Here is a 19,297-nt window from a genome sequence, read left to right on the forward strand (position 1 = left end):
TGGTCTAATAGGATTTTTCTCAAATAAAGCATCCCTAAATTTTTCTAAAATGATGTCCCTCTTGACTGCTAGTTGAAGTATGTTCTCTATTTATTTGATAATCTGACCAGTAGGGTCCCTAGGAAGTTTTTCATATACCTGATTGTCTGCTAATTGACGCTCAATTTCTTCTATGTAGTCTGTTCTATTAAGAACAACTACAGCCCCGCCCTTGTCCGCTTCTTTTATGATTATATCAGTGTTGTCTATTAGTGACTGAATTGCTAACTTATCTTTTTTATTTTTCTGTACCAATTTTTTCTTTGTTTCCTTTTTAAGCAAATTGTTAATTTCTCTCTGAACCAGATTCATATAAGTTGTAACACTATAGGTAGTGGAAGGTGTAAATTTGCTCTTTTTATTTACTCCAAAATCTTTAATGTTATTAAATCTAATATTATATTTCTGTGTATCCATTGCATGTGTATAGTTAGTGCCTTTTTGTAGTGAAAAATATATCTTCAATTTCAATTTCCTAAAAAATCTGTGCAAATCTTGAAAAATAGTGAAATCATTGAAAGAATCATCTAAACAGTATGATAAACCCTTATTTAATACCAAACATTCCTCCTTACTGAGAACATAATTAGAGATATTGTGAACTAAATTATCTTTTTCGTGAATTACATTTAAATCTAACTGTGATATAGTTTCCTGAAAAAATACGTGATTAGTATCAACATTGGATTTGTGAGTATCATGTCCCAATAAGTGTTCATTCAGAGAGTCACTGTCCAAATAACCAACACTGTTATTCCTTTCCCTATCGGGAAATTTTGATGCAGACCATTGTGTATTATCCATAAGAGATTCACTACAGGTGGCATTTTGTGAAGTGTCTTTTACTAACAGCCCATTACTGAGTACGATTTTTTTGAACAGTCCCCATGGATGTATTTGTTATAATTATCCGGTCCCGGGCATCAACCTGTATCTTATCAGAGTGTGTCATCAGCTTGCATGCATTTTGAGTTTTCATACTTGTTTCTCATGTTAGGCTGTTCTCCCGTTGTATATGTTGCTGGGACCCTATATATGAAAGAATAAAGGTCTTTTATTGAATGTGGAGGCTGGAGTTCTTTGAATTTTTTGGATACTAAAGTGCTTTGTCGAAAACAGACAAAACAAGATTCCTACTAAAAATGTCTCTTCATATTAACGGCATGATGATCGAAAACTTGCTGGATAAATCATGCAAAATCAATTTTTTTACATCATATTTTTATGTAGGTGTCTTTCCTTCACACCCAGAATCCTGCATAATGATATAAACAACTCTTAAGCTAAAATTTGCCTTTTCTAAAAATCTTTGAGGGACTTCACAGTACCGACAAGACTTCTTAGATAATCTTGCCAGAGAGCTTTAGAAAATTTAGCCCTAAATGACAGCTCACTGATCCACTGCCTGAATTCTGGGTGTTCTTATTGAAGTTGTGTGGTGTATTAATTATGTTTGTAGCTCGCTATATTATTACTCCCCTCAAGCTTGGGTGCAGGTTTTGACTGTTGTGCAATGGGAATGAAGTGAACTAGTTAATTACTTTCTATTTTGTCCTATGGACTCTGCAAACAGACATGCCAAATATCACTTTTACATTATATGTTATACTTCTTTTATCCTTTCCATTTATTAAACAGCATTTATAAACATCATTAGAGACATGCATGACCCTACACAGTTCAACTTTCACTCTACAGTTATGAATAATATTTTTTTCACATACACTGTGGGTATTCTACCCTCTACCCTCTCTTATAGTACACAACATTCTTCAATTCTAATCCTCCCAGCCTACTTGTGTCTTGCAAAACATTTATGAGTGGACCCCTGCAATAACATTTTATATTTTTAAATGGTTGCATATGATAAAAGTGTAATGTTGGGTAGCATGCCGGAAAGTGTGTGAAAATAATAATATAAAACATAACACACAATTAAAGTTTAGATCCTGATTAGATTTATTGCAGAATAATTTACATGTTGATTGTATTGAAAGGAAAATCCCTGGCATCAGTGTCTGATACAGATATCTTCTAGCCAGGTGCAGAATTATATATATATATATATTTTTTTGTTTTTAGCCAAACCAAAAGTCAACAATCCCAGAAAGTTGGGCTGTTATTTTTGATCACAAAATATATACTGTAAGCTAGCACCGCACAAGAAAACACAGAGGTCCAGGCTCAGCCAAGCCTGGTTCAGATAATATATTTGAATTGCTTTGAACAGCATAGCGTTATTACCATTTCACTACCAGAGGGTAGGCTAAACTGATAGAGAAAGAGTAAGTAGTAACACTTTGCTTTACAGTGGAGTGATTGTGCAACTCAATGTTTTCAAAATGAACAAGGTTAACACTGATATTCTGGAAAATATTATCACGGCAGGCAAAATCTATAGAAAATGGTGGAGAAGACATATGAATGACATAGGGACAAGGTTTATAAATGAGAGTTTTGTAGTTGAATTACTTTGCTGCTTCATGATCTGAATTTTTAGGACAGAGGCACCAAATATCACTTCTACAAGGTCATAACAGGCCAGTTTTAAAGTCATCTCTGCTTGAGTGCAGAACGGGCAGGTGGCTTGGTGATTTAGAATAAATAAACTGTGGCTACCAGGTAATGCTATACAGCTCACCCCCTCACACTGTTACTATTCCTGGGGGACTGACACATGGCAAACGTTTCATAAATATGGTGTAGCACTAAATTGTATTTTCTGCAGCGCTATCAATTACAGATAAATTAGTAACTAAAGAATTTAGAGAGAAGGCAATGTGTTGTTAGTTGACTGCCTTATCATTGTCATTCTACAAACTTTATAGTTTTATGGAGCCAGGTGGCCCATTAGCAATTCTGTGTCTGAGCAACTATTCCAGTAAGTGAGGCTGTATTGTAATGTACAGCAGCAGTCACAAAAATCCCTGTCATGTCTTTATTTACTGCATCCCTCGCACAGAGGTGCACAGTCTTTTGCCACATTACAAATAAAGCTAAAAACAACAACAATAACTGATCGATGGCCTTTACATTCCCTAAAACTAAATAGGTCACTGCACACAGGCCATTTGCACAGTACACCGGACTACCTCATTCACATCTTCCATCTGTAGGGCCTAGTATTAATAACTGTGAACCTTTATAAGCCATCTGTACTGAAGCAGGGATTACTTGTAAACCTGTCTCATTACTGGCCATTGAGGACTGAATTTGTGTGCCCCTGTTTTAACACATTAAACATTTCTCTGCTGGGTTGTTATCGGGTCATGTTGTGCCCCAGCAAAGTTGATCCTTTGACACATAAACCAAAGAATCAGTCATTACCTAGCACACAGTTGGGCCCAGTTTATAACAGTTTTATGAAAACCTATCATTTGTTGCTTTTAAAATCTACAATTTGCCATAAATACAATTAGAAATAAATTGATTAATGCTAACCTCTGAACTAAAATAAAACAGCAAACCAACATGAGCATGCAGATGTATTCTCAAAAGTTAAAGTCAGTGTAAATTTATTGCTTAAACATTCAATTACTTATGGCTAAATAACCTTCCTCACAATTTTATTATTGTTTAGATATAAAAAAGTGTTCGGTGCCAGCGGAAAATGAACAGGTACAGAGAAGAAATAAAACATTGAACAACATAACGAAATTAGGTAAACATCTAACACTGAAGTTTGTCAATATGTTTCAGTGACCTTGTTGGTTGGGTACTGTACATCTTACACACATTTATGTATTTAAACCATAGAAGATCTGTCCCTATAACACTATTTGATTTACTACATATTCTTGTAATCTGTTGGTACAAGAGGAGGCTTCCCAAATGAATGAGTGTAAAATAGGCATGTACATGAACAATCGCTCTTCTGCAGATATAGGGGGCTTACATGTAATGGGTAAAATAATATTAAAGTTATTTTTGTAACTATTAAATACAGTCAGTTTGAAGAGCTTTTATCTGTACTGCATAGAGGTGAGAAACTTAAATTTGATGCCTGAGATAAACAGTGCTAAGTTGACGATAATCAAACCACACCAAGTATTGTGCTTCAGTCTCAATGTCATTTTCCATAGATAGTGGATTTAGACTTAAATAAATGACTGTGAATTTAGACTTACATATAAATTAAACCTATATTTATTGTCTCGTGGCAATGATGGTTGTTCTTTATAAGGATTGCGTACATAGTTATATTTTCAATAGATCACATAGCCAATGATGGATTGGTTTAATGCTTGTTATTAGTCCAGATTGCCTCAGATATAACAATATTATGTGGATTATAGAGATTAAAAACATCATCTAAAGCCTGCACAGCAGGCCCGAAGCCTCCTCCATCACCAAGAGGTTAAAGGTACCGTACCTGAAAAAGAGGCAGCCACGTGTCTATAAAGCATAGATTTATAATCTGAAACACTGTAAATCAGTAATACTTTATTTTAAATAATCAATACCTTGCAAACCAATTGTTTATAGTTAAGGGAGAGGATTTATAATTAGAAATGCAAATTAATATTCTTTGTCAGACACAACAAATTGCTTAAGTCAATTGGCAAATTCCAGAGCACTGAGTTCTATTGTGCTGTCACAAGACTAGTGAAAAAAGTGGTAAGAGCGAAGCTGTTGAACACTATTTGTACACTCCCTCCTTAAATCAAATAAAAGATTTGTTAAGCAAGGTTATCAGGCTGCCCCTTTTCACATGTAAAAGAGGTGTACGAGATGGATGTATATATCCCTGAGGGAGTAAGCTATATTACTATATATTTCACTTTACTATATACATATTGCACGTTAGAAGGGTTGGGGTAAAAAGTGCAAATAAAATGAGAATTAATAAACAATTACAGAAATCTTTCTGGAATGGATTAAAGCAAATACAGCAAATGTAAATTACCATAGAGTTTAAAATGAACATGCAGCAGCCTACAGTGATGGTGAGTATAACCTTTAAAACTAAAGGGACACGAAACCCAAAACGTTTCCTTCATGATTCAGATAGAGCCTTTCATTTTAAACAACTTTCCATTTTGCTTCTATTATCAAATTTTCTTTATTCTCTTTATATCCTTTGTTAAAATGCAGGAAACTAAGCTCGGGTGTGTGCACGTGTCTGCAGCACTACATTTCAGCGGTTTTGCAAGAGCACTAGATTGTAGCACTATTTCCTGCCAGACGTGTGCAAGCTGCCTATCATGAGAGAGAAGCAAACTTGATTATAGAAGTAAATCGTATGCTCTGAATCACAAAAGAAAAAGAAAATGGGTTTCCTGTCTCTTTAAACACAGCAAAACTATTTATTTTACTTGGGGCTTTTAAAAGGAGATGTTCCAATGGAACAAAAAGAAAAGTAGAAAGAACTCGCTCCAGAAAATAATGACATTAGTGGTGCCTTAAAAAGTGTTCCTTGACTTAGATGTCTATAGAGGGACATCCTCCTGGATTCTTTATAACTTTGGTTTACCTTAATACAAGATCTTTTGAGAGTTGTTACTATTTGTATATGTATGTTAACTGTCAAGACATAATGCCAATTTACATTAAACTGATGTGCTGGAATGAAGCGTTATTACATTTATTAGCACCAAACAATATATATATTAAAGGGATATGGAATGCAATCTGTTTCTGTTCCATATAAAAAGAGCAGCAATTATATATGTTAAAAATAAGTAACAAAGTGAATTCAGTTTTACATTTATATTGAATCTAGTAGGAAAATCTACGTGCATCCTGACTCATAACAAGGACAACTCCCAGATCTGTATTGCAGGGCAAGGACGCACCTCCACAAGCAACATTAGTCAGCACAGAAAACATCTAAGTTACAAAAAGAGAAACACTAGATTTAAATACCACCTTTTAGGGATTTAAGTTGCAAGACTGTGTTAAAAAAATATTATAAACATACTGAAGCTTTCATTCTTTTGGCATGTTTCTATAAAAATTCTTGCTCCATAACATTTCCTGTGAGACTTTAACAGCTCCTTGACGAGTTTTGGAAAACAGAATGCTTAATATAATGGGGTGTTCATGTCACCTCTATAGGTAAAGTTAGGAAAAACTATTCCAACACATTAATCTGCTAAATCTGTCTATGTGGATGACATGAGCTTCCTAATATTAGAAGCACTGCTCCCTTCACTCAGTCAAATTACTTCAGAAATCACACTGAAAATTAGAGCCATTGTGAAGAATTTTAAGATAAAGTACTGAAAAACAATGCAAGTGAATGAAAGCTGTATTATTATTGCTTTAATCATTGTACAATGTTATCATAGGTCACAACTCCTTTCCCTACATGTATGGACATACTCATTACCACTATATATTGCTGCATGTTTATTCCAACGTCCCCGTTAAGAAAATGCTGTTATAAAAACGCTTGAAACAACTCAAATGACATTTCTGCTATGGCACATTTAGGACAATTAAATACTTAAAAGTTTTTTTCTGTTTTACCAGAGACAAATTTCAGCAAAATACAAAGTTTTCCTTTGAATCACATTTTCCTTAGAAAAATTTACAATAATCATTCAGCTTGTATTTTTTTCACATTACAAAAATCTGTTTTTTGTTTGTTTTTCTTTTTTTTATGTTATGCCCGCTACACAAATCACATTTTTATTGCAGGAATATTTCAAGTGCCATTAAATATTTTATACAAGGGTTAAAAAAATAGACTTTCATTTTTTTTTAGATTTCTAAAGTGGTCCAGGCTTTATATTAAATATTGTATTTTTTCCCCTACCCACTTTAAGTTAGTGCAGCTCTAAGCAGCCACACAAGGACACACACACACTGGAGACAGTTATCAGCTGGTGCCTTGACAAATCACTCACAAGCTACTAGAGTCTGTGTCCTGGAAATGTGACTGTGTTACACAGATTAAACAAAGTTTTATAACCACAGAATAATACAAAAACATGAGATTACAGATAATGTACACTTGTGTGAGGTTATGGGAGTGACAGAAAGTGGTAGAATGAAAGGAGATAAAGGACCAAAATGATAATTAGAGGAAGAAGGTATAAACTGAGGAGGGCGTTAGATTCTGAGAACTGTTCTTTGTACCCATGTGTAACGTATCAGATGTTTGTTATTTGTACTAGGGTCTCTGTCTTAAATACATTGGAATGTCCAGTTAAAGGGACAGTACACACCTTGACGCCTATTTATTAAAGGTCTGTTGGACTTGATCCGACAGACTTCGCTGAATGCGGAGAGCAATCCACTCTCCGTATTCAGCATTGCACCAGCAGCTCTTGTGAGCTGCTGGTGCAACGCCGCCCCCTGCAGATTCGCGGCCAATCGGCTACCAGCAGGGGGGTGTCAATCAACCCCACCGTACTTGATCGGGTTGAATTGTGGCGATCGCCTGTTCAGAGTAGGCGGACAGGGTTATGGAGCAGCGGTCATTCAGAACTTGATAAATGGGCCTCTTTGTAATTACAATTTAAAAAATACATTTATATGCCCTGTTAAAAGATAGTACACACCTAATTACATTTTGACTAAAACTGACACCTTGTTTGCTGCAATTGTTATTCAATGGTCAATCTCCACTGATCCCTTTCCTTATTTGGAGGTGCCAGTTTGGTCTTAAGTCTGGAGAAGACACCGGTTGCCCCCTGTCATTGTGTTAACAAAAATCTTTACTGTTTGGCTTTAGCATAAAAAAGATAATATAACAAACAGCAAAACAGGGAAATATATTTAGGAAGGAGTGTGACACCTGTTGTGCTCAGTTTTTAGACTTAAATGATAGGAAAAGGAGGCAAAATAAATAATGAAATAATATTGAAAAGTTGTTTTACTATGTACAATTAAGCCGTTTATATAACAATATCAAAGAGTTTACACTCCCTTTAACATATATTTTAATGCTAATACATCAGAGCAACTCAAAGGCTTCATACCATGAACTGAAAGCCCCATGCTCATTGTAATACTGTATTTAGGGGGTGAGGGAAAGAATATGTTGCACATAAAAAAATATATAAATATGGGTAAAGAAACGTTGGACTCAAACTTAAAATTTGCAATGCACTTTAAACATTTATTTTGCCTTCTTTTACTGTAATATAACTCTACAAATTGTTGTTTTTCCACTTACAACCCCTCCACAGAGGAGGAAATGCAGAACCCTCACATTATTGGTTATAATATGTGCAGGAGCTTGTTTATATTTGTCCCTAGTTGGCTACAGCAAAAAGCTTTCAAGGGGTCAACCCCATGTGTGCAAAACTAATGCATATTTTTTTATATATAGAAAATGACAGTCAGTTATTTCTGATGTATAAATAAAAAATATTTTAATGTCCCTTTAACTTGGGTATTTAAGAAATTTATATCAAATGGATCAGTAGCAGAGTTTATAGGTATATCCCTATCTGCAACAATGCTCTCTTTTTCACAATTAAAAGCAGAGTGGAACAAACAGAATACAACCTCTAGCAGCAATAGGAGCACGTGCAACAGACAGAAGGACATCACTGTAGGACATAAGGACCTGGGCAAGTTGAGGAAAACACAAATGTCTCTGACTGATTCAAGATGAATGAAAATGTGCAGACCCCAATGTACAGTTCTCTTCCTATACTGCACTACAGACTACATCACAAGTGTTTTACTGTAAGGTGTAGAAGTGCAACAGAATAGGGTGGAATGTTGGTGAATATGGTGACATGGACTTGATGGTTGTTCCAATAACAGGTGAACAACAACACAGACATTTTACTGAACACAGCTTAGTAGTTGATATGTTGTCTTGTGGTGATGTGGTTCAAAATGCATCAAAAATGTTATTTTACCCCTTCAATGAAGAGGTCAATAACCAGTTTAACAGGACCAGCTGTAGTTACTGCATAACCCGCACATAAAAAAGCAGTATCTGCTCTAACATCCGCTCAAAAAATCTATTGCTTTTTAGCTTAATAGCATATTTCCAATGTGCACACAAATAAACAAAGTAAAAAAAGCTCCCCCCACAAAAACACATTTCACTAAACAAAGAGCAGTAGGAAATAACAAAAAAAAGGTGCAAAACAGAACAAAAAAAAGTGCCTTATTGAATATAACCGGAAAAAAACTATATCCGGTCCTACACTTTAAACAATATCTTTTTAGCCACATAATTGATCATGCCCATTTACCCTGTAATACATATATTTATATATAAATAATATTTTGCTTGTATTGCTAGAGACCTACGGAGTCTCCTGGTTAAAAATGCAGGTGGGGCGCTACCATACCAGCCTGCCCTGCAGTTGGTCCTTTATCTTTCAACTTAACCTCTTGTAAACAGTAAGCCTGGGGCTGAGAGGACAAGGACAAAAGTCTGTTTGTGTTACCCTCATCCTCTTCTCCTGCACCCAGGTTAGGATAAAGTGTCTTTGTTCCTCCCCTCGGTGTACACACATACACGTGCATCTATATATGCCACATATTGTGAATACTCTAAAGCAGTTGACGTTTCCAGATGTGAAGAGAACGGTTCCCTTATCCTTCCAGTTGCATGGCTGGCTCATATTCAGAGGTAAAAAGTTCCTTGTAGAGGGGTGGAAAGTGATGCCTGACGATGTCTGGGTATATTGCTTTAAAAGCCATGAGTTTCTCTGCATGACGTCCACACAATGCACGGAGAGTGGATACTTTGCATATTAACTGCAAACAAAAAGAGTTTCATTGTCATCTATTGTATAATCCATACTTAGCTCTAAAACAGACTTCCATACTTTCTGCTATGCATTTAAAGAGCCATGCTGTAATAAACACCTGCACACATGAGTGATCTAGTGACTGGTCTAATCATAGTGGAAATCAGGATTTGGGAAAGCTTTGAAGCATTGTTTAGAAAATGAATATGGGGTGTTTGTAGTCTTGACATCAATGGTTCTAAATAGTTTCTTCTGTGTGAAACTCCTGATGTATTTTTAAAGGAACATGAAACTCAAAATGTTTATTTCATGATACAGATAGAGAATACAATTTTTTAAAAGTTTACAATTTACTTCTATTATCAAATTTGCTTTATACTCTTGTTATTCTTTGTTGTCTAGATAGGTAGCGTGCACAAGTCTGGAGCACTACATAACAGAAAATACTGCTGCCATCTAGTGCTCTTGCTAATGTATTACATTGTTGCAAAACTGTTGCCATATAGTAGTACACTCTTGAACTTACCTTCTTGATTTTCAACAAAGGATAACAAGAAAATAAAGACAAATTGATTAAATAGAAGTAAATTGGAAAGTTGTTTAAATTTGTATGCACTATCTGAATACTGAAAGAAAAAAAAATGGGTTTTATGTCCCTTTAAAATCCATGTGACACCTCTAAATTATTTTTCAAAAGCCTGTTGCCAAACATTATGCAAAGCTATGGAGTATACAGACGTAGTACTATTTATACAAAATCAAGATTGGGATAGCTTACTAAAGGCATATACATTGAAACAGCAAACTGTGGCATATTATTTTAATGCACTTTTTTAAATAAATTCATTATACAAAAAAAAAGCTGCTAAATAAACACATATGTATGTACTGTGCACGTGCATGCCGCAAATGGAACAACTCACAGACTATATGCAGCAATTAGCAGCTCTCTATGCTCCAGGATCTACATATATATTACAAAGTGTTACCTCCAGTCCTAAGACTGTTTGCAAATAACTGAAATACTCTGTGGCTCTTTTAGGGCCAGAATACAAGAGCAGCGGGATTTAAAGCTCCTGTTTGCGCACTAACTCTGCTATAAGTAAGCTTTTTGTGCACGTTGGGGTAGCACTTGTATTACAAGATGAAAGTAAAAAGTATTTGCTCTCGTTCTAACACGATGCGCGCAAAAAAATCTGAACTTAGAATATCGCGAGCATTAACATATTCCCCCAAAGAAGTCGATAGAGAAAAAAATTCCCCCAACACCCTACTCACGCGCCATTAACATTTCTGATGGTATTTTGATACAATATATATTTATACCTATATATTTATACCTAAATATAAATATATATATATAAATAAATGACACACATGAGACCTCATATATTTGAGAACTTATAACTTTTAATTGCAATATATTTCATTAGATGGCGTTATTATGAGTGTAATTGTACTTTTTAATACATTTTCGATGTGTTTTGTGGCACTTTTTTGTTTTGCGAAACAGTTGACCAGAGAGTTAACCCGACGAGCGTTAACTTCAGTTGCGCTCAAGTGATCACGTTTACTTTCAACTTGTAATGCAAACGCAATACCCAACGCAAAAACACCCGAGATAAACCTCTTTTCGCACGTGCGTAACTGTTAGCGTGCCGCTCGTAATCTGGCCCTTAGATGGGTTCTGTGACACCCGAGTGCATTCAACACTTTTGTTTAGAATCACTGCTTTGTATGTTGGACAGAATTGTGCTCAGTATCTCTGTACATGCCCTGGACAAAATTATTACTTGGTAAAACTGTCTGAAAAATCAATAGTGGAGTATATGTTGCAAGTTGCACAACTAGAATTTAATGCCCAAAAAATATTGTTTTGAAAGAAAAATTGTTTTTGAGTTTGTGCCTCTTTAAATTGATTACCACCTAGAAATAAACCTTCTGTTAGAGCTGGCAAAGAGGTGGGGTTTTTTAAGAATGCCTGGGTTAAGCTTAAGGATATCATACAAACTAATTAAAGGGCCATAATAGTCCGAAAAATTATAACGTAATTTTAAGACTATCTAGCGGAAATCACTGCTGATCCAGTTAGCAGTGCTAATTACACAACTGAGTCGTGTGGATCGGCGCAATGCGGGAGGGGCGGGTTCACTTTGCTACAGAAAAAAAATACAACAGTGGAGAGGACAGAAGGGGCACTATTCTATGGAGCAAACTCAGCTAGAGGGGGGAGTGTGACCCTACGCTATAGAAAAAGGGAATCTTGGAGGTTGAGGGTGATGCTAAAAAAAAGAGAATGTATTACTGGCAGACAGTCTGCCAAGTAACAAAGATCAGGGGGTAATCTCTACACTACAGCTAAAATAAACAATACAAGCTAACTGATGAACCCCTTCACTGCTGGGAATTTCAGAAGTGTGGTGAGCTACTGCAATTAGTGGCCTTCTATTTGCCAAAAACAATGGTAAAAGCCACGAATGTCTGCTGTTTCTGAATAAAAGGGACCACAGAGAAGCTTTTACAAGCAATTGTCATATGACTGCAATAGTTGTGTGCAAATCATTTCAGTTAAAAACTCAAAGTTTGCCAAAAAGTTAACAATATTTTGCCTACTTTAGAAATATATATAGTTTTGGGGGTTCATTTTGAGAATTTGGGCAGTTCTGCTATAACAAATGAGAGTTACCCCACTGCATCATTTTAGACATAGCTACAGAAAAGGACCTAAATGACAAAAAAATATATTCATGTTTGGTCTTAGCTGAACCAGAGGAGGCCAACGAACAACTTATGACTTTTTTTTTACAGTTAGAAATCTACAAGTTTTTGTGGAATGTGATCTCTCTCTCTATTCTGTGAATAATTAACTAGTCCAAACTGTCATCCTCTGAAAGCTCTCTTTATGCTAAAAAAACAGAATTTATGCTTACCTGATAAATTACCATCTCCAACGGTGTGTCCGGTCCACGGCGTCATCCTTACTTGTGGGAATATCTCTTCCCCATCAGGAAATGGCAAAGAGTCCCAGCAAAGCTGGCCATATAGTCCCTCCTAGGCTCCGCCCACCCCAGTCATTCGACCGACGGACAGGAGGAAAAAAATAGGAGAAACCATATGGTACCGTGGTGACTGTAGTTAGAGAAAATAATTCATCAGACCTGATTAAAAAACCAGGGCGGGCCGTGGACCGGACACACCGTTGGAGAAAGTAATTTATCAGGTAAGCATAAATTCTGTTTTCTCCAACATTGGTGTGTCCGGTCCACGGCGTCATCCTTACTTGTGGGAACCAATACCAAAGCTTTAGGACAAGGAATGAAAGGAGGGAGCAAATCAGGTTACCTAAACGGAAGGCACCACGGCTTGCAAAACCTTTCTCCCAAAAATAGCCTCCGAAGAAGCAAAAGTATCAAATTTGTAAAATTTGGCAAAAGTGTGCAGTGAAGACCAAGTCGCTGCCTTACATATCTGATCAACAGAAGCCTCGCTCTTGAAGGCCCATGTGGAAGCCACAGCCCTAGTGGAGTGAGCTGTGATTCTTTCGGGAGGCTGCCGTCCGGCAGTCTCGTAAGCCAATCGGATGATGCTTTTAAGCCAAAAGGAAAGAGAGGTAAAATTGGTTAATATTTTTGTTAGAAACAACCTTTGGAAGAAAACCAGGCTTAGTACGCAAAACAACCTTATCTGCATGGAACACCAGATAGGGCGGAGAACACTGCAGAGCAGATAACTCTGAAACTCTTCTAGCAGAAGAAATAGCAACCAAAAACAAAACTTTCCAAGATAACAACTTAATATCTATGGAATGTAGAGGTTCAAACGGAACCCCTTGAAGAACTGAAAGAACTAGATTTAAACTCCAGGGAGGAGTCAAAGGTCTGTAAACAGGCTTGATCCTAACCAGAGCCTGAACAAATGCTTGAACATCTGGCACAGCTGCCAGTCGTTTGTGTAGTAAGACAGATAAAGCAGAAATCTGTCCCTTTAGAGAACTCGCAGATAATCCTTTATCCAAACCTTCTTGCAGAAAGGAAAGACTCTTAGGAATTTTAATCTTATTCCATGGGAATCCCTTGGATTCACACCAGCAGATATATCTTTTCCATATTTTATGGTAAATCTTTCTAGTTACCGGTTTTCTGGCCTGAACCAGAGTATCTATCACAGAATCTGAAAACCCACGCTTTGATAGAATCAAACGTTCAATCTCCAAGCCGTCAGCTGGAGGGAGACCAGATTTGGATGTTCGAATGGACCCTGAACAAGAAGGTCCTGTCTCAAAGGTAGCTTCCATGGTGGAACCGATGACATATTCACCAGGTCTGCATACCAAGTCCTGCGTGGCCACACAGGAGCTATCAAGATCACCGAGGCCCTCTCCTGTTTGATCCTGGCTACCAGCCTGGGAATGAGAGAAACGGTGGAAACACATAAGCTAGGTTGAAGGTCCAAGGTGCTACTAGTGCATCCACTAGAGTCGCCTTGGGATCCCTGGATCTGGACTCGTAGCAAGGAACCTTGAAGTTCTGACGAGACGCCATCAGATCCATGTCTGGAATGCCCCATAATTGAGTCAACTGGGCAAAGATCTCCAGGTGGAGTTCCCACTCCCCCGGATGGAATGTCTGACGACTCAGATAATCCGCTTCCCAGTTTTCCACACCTGGGATGTGGATCGCAGATAGATGGCAGGAGTGATCCTCTGCCCATTGTATTATTTTGGTCACTTCTTTCATCGCCAGGGAACTCCTTGTTCCCCCCTGATGATTGATATACGCAACAGTCGTCATGTTGTCTGATTGGAATCTTATGAATCTGGCCTTTGCAAGCTGAGGCCAAGCCCTGAGAGCATTGAATATCGCTCTTAGTTCCAGAATGTTTATCGGGAGAAGAGACTCTTCCCGAGACCATAGTCCCTGAGCTTTCAGGGATTCCCAGACCGCGCCCCAGCCCACTAGACTGGCGTTGGTCGTGACAATGACCCACTCTGGTCTGCGGAAGCTCATTCCCTGGGATAGGTGGCCCAGGGTTAGCCCCCAACGGAGTGAATCTCTGGTCTTCTGATCTACTTGAATCACTGGAGACAAGTCTGTATAGTCCTCATTCCACTGTTTCAGCATGCACAGTTGTAATGGTCTTAGATGAATTTGCGCAAAAGGAACTATGTCCATTGCTGCAATCATCAACCCTACTACTTCCATGCACTGAGCTATGGAAGGACGTGGAACAGAATGAAGAACTTGACAAGCGCTTAGAAGTTTTGACTTTCTGACATTTGTCAGAAAAATCCTCATTTCTAAGGAATCTATTATTGTTCCCAAGAAGGGAACTCTTGTTGACGGAGACAGAGAACTTTTTTTTATGTTCACCTTCCATCCGTGAGATCTGAGAAAGGCCAGAACGATGTCTGTATGAGCCTTTGCTCTTGAAAGGGACGACGCCTGTATTAGAATGTCGTCCAAGTATGGTACTACTGCAATGCCCCTCGGTCTTAGAACCGCTAGAAGGGACCCGAGTACCTTTGTGAAAATCCTTGGAGCAGTGGCTAATCCGAATGGGAGGGCCACAAACTGGTAATGTTTGTCCAGAAAGGCGAACCTTAGGAACTGATGATGTTCTTTGTGGATAGGAATATGTAGGTACGCATCCTTTAGATCCACGGTAGTCATAATTTGACCTTCCTGGATAGTGGGTAGAATCGTTCAAATGGTTTCCATTTTGAACGATGGTACCCTGAGAAATTTGTTTAGGATCTTTAAATCCAGAATTGTTCTGAAGGTTCCCTCTTTTTTGGGAACTACGAACAGATTTGAGTAAAATCCCATTCCTTGTTCCGTCATTGGAACTGGGTGTATCACTCCCATCTTTAACAGGTCTTCTACACAATGTAAGAACGCCTGTCTCTTTATTTGGTTTGAGGATAAGTGAGACATGTGGAACCTTCCCCTTGGGGGTAGTTCCTTGAATTCCAGAAGATAACCCTGAGAAACTATTTCTAGCGTCCAGGGATCCTGAACATCTCTTGCCCAAGCCTGAGCAAAGAGAGAGAGTCTGCCCCCCACTAGATCTGGTCCCGGATTGGGGGCTACTCCTTCATGCTGTTTTGTTAGCGGTAGCAGGCTTCTTGGTCTGCTTACCCTTGTTCCAGCCTTGCATCGGTTTCCAGGCTGGTTTGGACTGTGAGGCATTACCCTCTTGCTTAGAGGATGCAGAATTAGAGGCCGGTCCGTTCCTGAAATTACGAAAGGAACGAAAATTAGACTTATTCTTGGCCTTGAAAGGCCTATCTTGTGGGAGGGCGTGGCCCTTCCCCCCAGTGATGTCTGAGATAATCTCTTTCAATTCTGGTCCAAAGAGAGTTTTACCCTTGAAGGGGATGTTAAGCAATTTTGTCTTGGATGATACATCCGCTGACCAAGACTTTAGCCAAAGCGCAAAAAAACAAAGGAATTACGGCAGCAACAAGCAGAGAAAAAAAATATAGATTAAAAATAAAATACTTTATTTAAACATATGTTAAAAAGCCAATTTGGCAAAAAGTACAAGGGTAGCAGTAGAAAAAAACCCCTCCTTACATGTTTCGTGCCTATGCTCGGCACTTAATCATAGGAGTGTGATGTGATAGTACAACCCCGGCTATTTAGAGGGGAAGTACCCAATGATGGTAAAGCTATAGAAACACCTGTGGAAAATAGTGTTAAAACTGCTTGCCCTCACCTGCACTATCAATGAACACAGAAAAGAATGTTACATTTGAAAAAACGTATATATATATATATGTATTTAGGTTTGAATACTTTTTGAAATATATTAATACACATATTTAGCCAACACTTCTAACACAGTATTATGTCTTCATAAATGCAGATTCAGAGTTAGCTTTTACAGCAGTACTATGCTTATTATATGTATTTAATATATCCAATGGCTATAAAAAGGATGGGAAAATGTACTCAGGTTTTCTTATTAATATTTTTTGACTTAATTCATTGTTTATGCATTTCTTATTAGGCTTGGTATATGATATTTAATTTTTAAATTTTTAATATTTAATAATAAGTATAATGAATATAAATGGAGTATCTATCCAAAATTCAATAATTCAAAAAAAATATATAAATTTCTATATACACTGTAAAGCAATGGACCTGGTTGTAATTCTTGTGAATTAAAACTTAAAACTTAAAACTTAAATAGAAGGGCAAAATAATTTTTTATATATATATATATGAGAATATTTAATGTATCAATTATTCAACATAATAAGACATGTCCCATTCTCTATTCAAACCCTGTGGTGCTATTGTTTTAAGTTTATATATCCAGCTCCCTGGTCGGCTCCGATCGCGAATTAGGGAACACATTAGGGACACGAAAAATTATAACAAAGATTCGGCGGTAGCAGTTCACTTTAATCAAACACATATGACTCACATAGCACATATTACTGTTAAAGTCATTGACAAGATTCAGTCACCCATCAGAGGGGGGAACAAACAAAAATTGTTGCTTAAACGTGAATTATTTTGGATATATAAACTTAAAACAATAGCACCACAGGGTTTGAATAGAGAATGGGACATGTCTTATTATGTTGAATAATTGATACATTAAATATTCTCATATATATATATATAAAAAATTCTTTTGCCCTTCTATTTAAGTTTTAAGTTTTAAGTTTTAATTCACAAGAATTACAACCAGGTCCATTGCTTTACAGTGTATATAGAAATTTATATATTTTTTTTGAATTATTGAATTTTGGATAGATACTCCATTTATATTCATTATACTTATTATTAAATATTAAAAATTTAAAAATTAAATATCATATACCAAGCCTAATAAGAAATGCATAAACAATGAATTAAGTCAAAAAATATTAATAAGAAAACCTGAGTACATTTTCCCATCCTTTTTATAGCCATTGGATATATTAAATACATATAATAAGCATAGTACTGCTGTAAAAGCTAACTCTGAATCTGCATTTATGAAGACATAATACTGTGTTAGAAGTGTTGGCTAAATATGTGTATTAATATATTTCAAAAAGTATTCAAACCTAAATACATATATATATATATACGTTTTTTCAAATGTAACATTCTTTTCTGTGTTCATTGATAGTGCAGGTGAGGGCAAGCAGTTTTAACACTATTTTCCACAGGTGTTTCTATAGCTTTACCATCATTGGGTACTTCCCCTCTAAATAGCCGGGGTTGTACTATCACATCACACTCCTATGATTAAGTGCCGAGCATAGGCACGAAACATGTAAGGAGGGGTTTTTTTCTACTGCTACCCTTGTACTTTTTGCCAAATTGGCTTTTTAACATATGTTTAAATAAAGTATTTTATTTTTAATCTATATTTTTTTTCTCTGCTTGTTGCTGCCGTAATTCCTTTGTTTTTTTGCATTTACAAGCAGCGGAACCGGCTGCTATTAGCGGCGTGCACCCCCAGTGCTCCACTACTATTTTTCCCACTTACTTCCGGTTGAAGCCGGTTCAGGGCCTGAAGCGGTACGCCGTTCGTGATAGTTTAGCCAAAGCGCTCTGCGTGCCACAATTGCAAACCCTGAATTTTTCGCCGCTAATCTAGCTAATTGCAAAGCGGCATCTAAAATAAAAGAGTTAGCCAACTTAAGTGCGTGAACTCTGTCCATAACCTCCTCATATGGAGTCTCTCTACTGAGCGACTTTTCTAGTTCCTCGAACCAGATCCACGCTGCTGTAGTGACAGGAACAATGCACGAAATGGGTTATAGAAGGTAACCTTGCTGTACAAAAATCTTTTTAAGCAAACCCTCCAATTTTTTATCCATAGGATCTTTGAAAGCACAACTATCCTCGATAGGAATAGTAGTGCGCTTGTTTAGAGTAGAAACTGCCCCCTCGACCTTAGGGACTGTCTGCCATAAGTCCTTTCTGGGGTCGACCATAGGAAATAATTTCTTAAATATAGGAGGGGGAACAAAAGGTATGCCGGGCTTCTCCCACTCCTTATTCACTATGTCCGCCACCCGCTTGGGTATAGGAAAAGCGTCGGGTGCACCGGAACCTCTAGGAACTTGTCCATCTTGCATAATTTTTCTGGAATGACCAAGTTGTCACAATCATCCAGAGTAGATAACACCTCCTTAAGCAGTGCGCGGAGATGTTCTAATTTAAATTTAAATGTCACAACATCAGGTTCAGCCTGTTGAGAAATTTTTCCTGAATCTGAAATTTCCCCATCTGACAAAACCTCCCTCATGGCCCCTTCAGATTGGTGTGAGGGTATGACAGAACAATTATCATCAGCGCCCTCCTGCTCTTCAGTGTTTAAAACAGAGCAATCGCGCTTTCTCTGATATGCAGGCATTTTGGATAAAATATTTGCTATGGAGTTATCCATTACAGCCGTCAATTGTTGCATGGTAATAAGCATTGGCGCGCTAGAAGTACTAGGGGCCTCCTGCGTGGGCAAAACTGGTATAGACACAGAAGGAGATGATGTAGAACCATGTCTACTCCCTTCATCTGATGAATCATCTTGGGCAACTTCATTATCTGTGACAGTATTGTCCTTACATTGTTTGGACGCTA

At 37.3% G+C, this 19,297-nt stretch overlaps 1 protein-coding gene across 1 annotated transcript in view; it reads right to left on the bottom strand.

Annotated features, from left to right (window-relative positions):
- Positions 1 to 1,974: 1,974 nt before the first annotated feature.
- The window catches only part of RORA (RAR related orphan receptor A), a 106,185-nt gene continuing 88,862 nt past the window's right edge, over positions 1,975 to 19,297 (bottom strand). The window contains exon 10 of the mRNA XM_053717351.1: positions 1,975 to 9,714. Coding sequence (XP_053573326.1) covers positions 9,550 to 9,714 — 165 coding nt within the window. The 3' untranslated portion in view covers positions 1,975 to 9,549. The remainder of the gene's footprint in view (positions 9,715 to 19,297) is intronic.

Source organism: Bombina bombina, chromosome 6 (assembly GCF_027579735.1).
Source record: "Bombina bombina isolate aBomBom1 chromosome 6, aBomBom1.pri, whole genome shotgun sequence".
Lineage (NCBI taxonomy): Eukaryota > Metazoa > Chordata > Amphibia > Anura > Bombinatoridae > Bombina > Bombina bombina.